The sequence below is a fragment of the Mytilus galloprovincialis genome, chromosome 2, assembly GCF_965363235.1.
Source record: "Mytilus galloprovincialis chromosome 2, xbMytGall1.hap1.1, whole genome shotgun sequence".
In the NCBI taxonomy this organism is placed as follows: Eukaryota; Metazoa; Mollusca; class Bivalvia; order Mytilida; family Mytilidae; genus Mytilus; species Mytilus galloprovincialis.
In genome coordinates, this window is record NC_134839.1 from 62,627,683 (window position 1) to 62,635,264 (window position 7,582).

General features: G+C 32.6%; 1 protein-coding gene across 1 annotated transcript; it reads right to left on the reverse strand.

Moving 5' to 3' along the window:
* Nucleotides 1–1,719: 1,719 nt before the first annotated feature.
* Nucleotides 1,720–7,240, reverse strand: LOC143064076 (sperm microtubule associated protein 1-like). Its single transcript, XM_076236603.1, has 3 exons — nucleotides 6,791–7,240; nucleotides 2,720–2,822; nucleotides 1,720–2,175 (listed from the first exon to the last, which is right to left on the reverse strand). Exons 1-3 carry the CDS (start codon nucleotides 7,064–7,066, stop codon nucleotides 2,018–2,020), a joined length of 537 nt encoding a protein of 178 aa, XP_076092718.1. The 5' UTR covers nucleotides 7,067–7,240; the 3' UTR covers nucleotides 1,720–2,017.
* Nucleotides 7,241–7,582: the final 342 nt, after the last annotated feature.

A 7,582-nucleotide genomic window follows, 5' to 3' on the forward strand; every position in this document is an offset into this window, starting at 1 on the left:
ATGCGGTATGGGCGTTGCTCATTGTTGAGGGACGTACGGTGACCTATAGTTGTTAATGTCTGTGTCACCTTGGTCTCTTGTGGATAATTGTCTCTTTGGCAATCATACCACATTTTTTTTTAAATTATGATTGTCAATGGTTAATAAAAAGAGTGCAAGGTCAGATAACCATGACATACAGATCTCTACAAATATCCCGTAGACCAAATAAATGTGTTCCGATCCCTACAGTGCCTTAGAAACTGACAAATATAAAAGTTATGCTGGCCAATTAATTCGAAACATAAGGTCAAAAGTATATGAACCCTGACCGACAGCCAGACATAGACATATTTCTATCATTCAATATATCAAATACAATTGATGATATTATGGTCATTTATGAAACATGCAAACAGACATGTACACCATACACGAAATGCCTAGCGCTATAGCATACATGTATTTATCCAAGGCTAGACAACATAAAACGAGCATTGCCGAATGATGCATGACAATGGGTTCAATGTCAGTTGAAACCTTGCAGAAGTCGAAAATGTACACCTCACAATCATAACAACAGACACTTATCCTAAAGATTAACGAATCCGCGATACGGACTTGACCACAAAAATGAATCGTCATCCATGAAATAAGGCAAATTCGGGGTCAGGTGAATGTAGTTTATAGGATCCAATATACCAAATGTGGATATCCTATAACTCGTGATAAGTGAGTACTTCACATGACAATAAAAAGCTTCATCCTACAATCATCCAACTATTTTACATTTCATTTTCTGAAAATATTTATACTTTGAAAAGCTTAAACCTAGTGAGGATGTTGACCTATATAGCTTTTCTCAATACCAATAACAAATATTAACTATGATATAATTGAAGAAAAATTTGAACGTCTTCGTAGCATCGGATATTTCACGATCCTTTTCACGATCTTCAAAAATACGGTACATGATCTTTCACGATCCAAAAAATCCATTTTTGTGTAAATAGTTCTTTATTTACCAAGTTTCATATTATGTTTATACAAAATAACTATAAGAACCATTTGATTAATTCAAATAGAATGCCCTTATTCGTATTAAAGTAGGTTTTCTAGTCGAATTTGTGAAAAAAATCATGTTTGTTTACATTTTTTATGTCATTGAAATGTCGAGAAGCAATCTGCCTTTTGTTGTTTTGTAATAACTATGTACTTTTAAAACTGGATATTCTGACATACTGATCATAATGTTGAACCATTTTGACAGACAGTTTTATTTTGTCGTAAATTTGTCTGTGTAATTAATTTAATTAGAATATGTATTGACCTTTCATATGTCTTCTCGATTAAATGTCTTTCACGATCCGTTACCAGAACTTTCACGATCGTCGCTCAATACTTGACCGCCGTTAAATATTCTTTCACGCTCATTTCTCTCGATAAACCGAATGACACCCGTGTAACAAAGTTAGATGCGTTCTTTGCGATATTTGTAATTCTTAAATCAGAAAATTAACTCATTTGAAGCTGAGATTACTATATATAATATATGTGTTATAGTAATCTCAGATAGAAGACACAATTGTATAAACTTGAAAGCCTCATTTTGACTTTGAGATGAAGAACATTAATTAAAGCGTCGTTCATTTGCTTTGCTTGTTCTGATTTTGTTTCTGGATGGATACCCCGTTTCCTTTCTTTTCCATTACAACAAACTTGTTTCTGACGACATCTAACTTTTATCTTCTGAACAATTTAATAATAGGTGTATTGAAATTACATACAAGATAAAGTATAAAATAGATTATTTTTTAGTATAACCAAGATTAAAAAAACACATAATACTTTTTGAATACTAATTTTAAGGTCGCTCTGTATCTTTTGCTATTAACGCTAACATTCAAGAGACAAGTTGTAACAAGGTAAAGCGTCACTTATGAATACTATGAAGCAAACAGAGAAACCGAGGTCCTTATATGTATATATAACTTTTGAGCAAGATATCACAGTAGTTTTGAGTAACTTTCCCTGTTTTTCAGTGAGAAGGTGAACGACTAGCAGTTCCGAAAGGCGATGGTTCCATTCGTAACCATGGTGAATTTCTTCTGTACCCATATTTTCCGTTGTATCCTATTACTGGTTTTATACCTTGCATGAACTGTGAATGCCCATCTGTCAATTCAGAAGAATGTCCTGTGGGTAAAAAAAAATGGTGTCATTTAAAATACTATATAAGACACAGAAAGAATAAGTTAACTACGGGATGCTAAAACTAATTTGCTGTGCGTCATCTTGTGTTTTAAACAACATCAAATGGCTGTCGTGGACAATATAAAATGTGTTTTATATGGTCCTGACATCTATACTAATTTATAACTGTTCAGACCGTCTGTTGATCTCTAAATGTTTTTTTTCTGATCGTTTTTTTACTTGTTGGGTTGCTGTTTCATTGACGTTTACCCTACACCTTCTTTGGTTTATTCATTAACATCAAAAATTGTAAATGATGTCTGTTCATCAAAATCAAATAATTACACCAAATTTTGTCGTAAAAAATTTGAAAGGAAACCTGTTTGTTTTTGAAGTGAGTATCTTAACATGTAGATGTCCAAGTTATTTCTATCGTTGGATTGCTGTTTCAAATTGACGTTTATTCAGATCTCTTTTTAAGTGTATGTCAGAATACTTATTTTTCAGTCTGATGTGATATAATCTCAACATTTGCATTTATATTTACCAGCACCAAACTGGTTCCTTAATGACAAATACTGGTATCCTGTGCCTTGTTCGTGAAAATAGTCTAACACTGGTCCATCTATAGAGGTTCCACCATTTTCAAACTGGAAATATAATTAAATACCAATTAGATGCAGTTTAGGAGCAAAAATGAATAGACAACCAAACACAGAAAAATAAGAATTCTAAAAAATAAAATAAAAACATCAAACTTTCTAGGCCACGTCTGTTCCTGTGGGACTCACAGGTTTTTTTTTATAAAGTTGCAATATCTTTAAATTGAATGCTATAGTATCAATGTGTATGAATTCAATCTTGGAAAAGCTCGAACTAGGTCGCAGACACTTGTCAACGTGGATGTCACCAGCCTGACAGATATTGCACCTATATCGACCCAGAGATAAAACATTATCGTTAAATTTTTAGGGCATTTAAATACAAAACTATTTTGAATTTCATACAAAAATTGCACTTTAAATTATGAAATATAACCAGGCATTGAGTCAACTACTTGTCATTCCATTAGATTTCAAATGTATTATTTAAATTATTGCCTTTTAAATACGACAAACCATATTTGATCAATTTATTACATATGAAGTAATGGATGAATAGACGAGAAGACTAGTTATTATCAATAAAATACAACGAAATGAAATGAAAACGTTTTGTAAAATAGCAATTATATTTCATTGCTTTTCAATTTACGTAAAAATACTTAATCATAGTCATTCATGTTGACGGAACAATATTAGATACATTTAAAGTCTTGTAAGTTTTAATTGAGGGAACTTTACAGCAGCTGAGTGATACCTATACGTAAAGCAACGGAGAACTAAGTGACATCATGGACATAGAGGTCCATCATAACATAGATCTGCGAAATATCATTTAACCGTGTACAATCCGACAAAGCGATCTGCGTTTGTTATTATCATGAAACACAACCGAACAGTTATATTGATTGATGTTTCTGCACTTTCTTTGACAAATATTTTATGAATATATATGACGATAGACAAAGAAGTAATTATACATCAATTATAGCTTCTTCAAAGTGAGCCGACTAGTGTGAAAAGCGATAAATTTCCAATGACACTGGAACACAAAGGTATGATTGATAGGGACATGCAGTTTGCCTTGCAATATGCCACCAAGGGATTGCTCAAATAGATCTTGCAAGGCACTCATTATTTTAACGACTGACGAGTGTTATTATGACACTCTGACGTGCCCATTCTGACCGAACCTGGATATGCATTTATACATCCCGCACAGCAAACACAAACACCCTTATTTGACATGACTGTTTTGCCGACTGAAAGAAGGCCAGATGACCATATTTATATAAGTCAATACACGGATGCCGAACCATACATTAGTTACGTTTATAAATATAACAAGTTGTTTGCCTTAAGACCAGTGGCAAATATTTCATGCATGTTAACGACGAAAACAAATTAACATTAGAACATTAGATACATGTAGGTACTATATTAGGAGTCGACAGAGATAGAAGGGGGGAATTTAGAATGGCACTGAAAAACAAACCATATGTTGGATAGGTAAAGACGTTAAGCCTTGCATCATGCAACATTAAAATGTTCTTCAACATGCAGACAATGTAAAACTCTTTCTACGAGAGACATTGAATTTAATGTCACCATTATAAGCGGACTTTGCTACTAATTTTGACATCCTGAACAAGCAAACGAATGCCCTACTTTAGCCAGGGTTTTGCTGTCGATCGAAAAAAGACATATAAATGATCATATCTATATACCTTGGTCAACCATTGCATTCTATTTAAAGAAATTAAACGATGAGAGACAACAACCCAACACAACATGAAAGCTATGCATGATGATATTGAAAATATACAAACTAATATAAGTTCATATGAGTAGCTTATTGTCGACATTTCTACCTGAATACTTTCTTGACAATAGGTAACCTAAACATTTAAATAAGTTCACAAAACCAGGGGGTACATATAAACTTAGTTGCAAAATTCTAATGTTGACAATACACTAAACTTGAATTACGGCTTACTATTCACAGTCTCACGCACAGATTTATTAAAATATTTTAATAAATAAATAGTTGGAGAACCTAGCACCCTCTTATGTAAGTTTCGATTTAAATGTTACACATGTTTATTGACAAAGCTGTCAACATGATAGGATTTAGGCGCTAGACAAATGCCAGACAATAATACATCAAATAAACATACACATAGATAAAATATGTTTCTTGAGGAAGAGTATTTGGAATATGTTAGCCTTGTAAGAATTATAAGAACTGAAAATAGATAGTTTTGCTCAATTTAACAATCCAACCTTCAAACATTGACAAAAAGAGGAAAACGAATAGATGTGGTATGATATTGAATGAGACAACTATCCACCCGAGATCAAAGGACGAGGATGTAAACTACAGAGCACGGTCCACTCAGCATAAATTACTTAACCCCCTATGTGACCGTACTTAGGTGCAAGTGAAACTGACACAAGCAACTGCCCCTTATTCTATACTACTACATTCAGAAAATGTCTCAAGTCCATTGATCATTTCCCTTTTACATTGGAAAAGTTCAATATACTGTTGAATTCGTCCTTTATATGTTTGAAATATTAGCCACTGGACATTGCGATCAAACAATGAATAAGCTTTACTCAGTAATCCCATATGAGAAAAAATTAATATGTTGCTGGGTAAGGAAAGATATCATGGCTAAAAAAGGACTAATCAATGCTTAAAGTTTTATCTGCAAAAAAAAAAAAAACCCAATTAGACTGTTCCTAATCCACCTCAATGAAATGCTCAACTAATTGATAAAATTAAAATGTCATGCTGATGATAGCGCGATAAAACATATATAATTAAACCTGCTCAGTCACGTGAAAGAATTTAAATGAAGATATATTGACAATTTTATCCCCAGTATGTGTTTTGTTTGACATGTTATGTTCGGGTATTCAATTTAAATGTGGTGTTTGTTCGAATTATTCGTTAAATAAAACTTCATTGATTGAATTTATCAAAAAGCAAATAAAACCTTGGTTTAATTGAAGTAAGTATTCAAAATGTAATGTATAATATATTGTGTTGAACAAACAAGACTAGATATTTCTTATCTTTCATACAGTTTATATTGTGAACTCAAGCTAAATAGTTTATATTGTAATCTAAAGATCAATACTCAAATAATTTCATATTAACTTAAATCAAAATGGCAAGTCTGGTAAAATGTTTCAAAACACATAGGAAATGTTTTTGCTTTTATGGGGTGTAAATATTTCATCTTTAATTTCTTGCTGTAGTTCCTTCAGATTATGTTGACATTTTAAATGTTTTGTTCGGAACTGATTTCATGATCATTTAATTCACAGGCATCACTAAAAAAAGTGCTGGAGATTTTGATCGAAAGTTACAGCTAAAAATTAAAGTACCGTACACTTCTTCGTTTCAGTATCAATAATTAGAATAAAAGGGTCTAGAGATGCCACATATTCAACCTGTACCTACTGTTAAAATGATAATTACAGTTGTACCCAGTTCAGATTCTAGTAAAAAAAGGACAATTCTTCAATGTTAAATGTCTAAGCACCCTATATCAACAGACCTATATAATATGATCCATTGTACTGGTTTATTAAAACATTTCAATTTTCTGAAGCAGTGCATTCGATAAACATTTGGAAACAAAACAACTATTTTTTTTATATTATGAAGAGACAGGGCAAACTTTCAAACCACAAGTCTCTATGTGATTTGTCATAACGTTGTGTAAAGATTCAAAAGTTAAGTTTATAACCAGTTAAATTGAAAATGGAAATGGGGAATGTGCCAAAGAGACAACAATCCGACCATAGAGCAGACAACAGTCCACCGATGGGTCTTCAATGCAGCGAGAAACTCCCGCACCCGGAGGCATCCTTCAGCTGGCCCCTTAAATGTAAAACATATCTGCATAAATCGTGATTACAAAAAAAAAATATATAAAAGGAAACATTCTGACTTTTAAAAGTTACAATAACGATATACCGGTAAAAGAGAACCATCTTCCTACCTGTTGGGTCTTCTTGAGAGTTTTAGGTACTCCTTCAAACTCGTAATAATTTCGTGAATGTATATCCTTCTGTGAATTATAAGGTGGTATCACTGGCCCCAGCTTTGGGTTTGTTTTAGAATAGTCTGTAGAAATACTACTGCATGCATTGCTGTCCAAGACAAATGTTCGCTCTTTTGAAAGCAGTTCCTCAGGTTCTGGGGTTGGTGGAGTGCGGTAGATTTTGTTGTGTCTACCTTTTGTCGCTTTTTCCTTTTTCTTTTGTTGGACTTCCATTCTCAATCTTATATTTTATATGATGAATTAGAAACAAAATATTTTAAAAATAAACACAATGTATATAAAATAACAGTTAGTTATAAGCTTCAAACTTGTCACAGTTTTGTTTTCGCACAGTCAATATGTACACATGAATAAGCTTCTATGTAGACTTCCGCCGTTGCTATGTTAGCTGACACACGGATAAAATAACGGCCGTTAAACTAGTATATCCCTTTAACTGTCTTAGCGTACGTATTTAAAATACAATGCGAATTGAACGTGTATTCATATGTTAATTAAAAGGTAAAATATACCTAATACACCGTTGTCGTGCAAGAATAGTCACGTGATGTAATTAATCGGACTCTATTCAATAAAATATTGATAATTGTCCAGTCCTTTTTATGAAACCGTTAATCCTATTTTCCGATTATCCAATCTGATTTCTAGAAGAATTATATAGACAAAAAGCGATTTAAAATTTGAACATTGATTTTTACTTTCAAATAATACATTATATAAGATTGAAAC

Excerpts from the sequence above, each read along its gene's own strand:
- LOC143064076 (XM_076236603.1), bottom strand. The coding sequence starts at position 7,066 with ATGGAAGTCCAACAAAAGAAAAAGGAAAAAGCGACAAAAGGTAGACAC. Across the intron at positions 2,823-6,790 it reads CTCTCAAGAAGACCCAACAG|TTTGAAAATGGTGGAACCTC; the intron begins GTAGGAAGATGG and ends TTATATTTCCAG. Across the intron at positions 2,176-2,719 it reads AAGGAACCAGTTTGGTGCTG|GACATTCTTCTGAATTGACA; the intron begins GTAAATATAAAT and ends TTTTACCCACAG.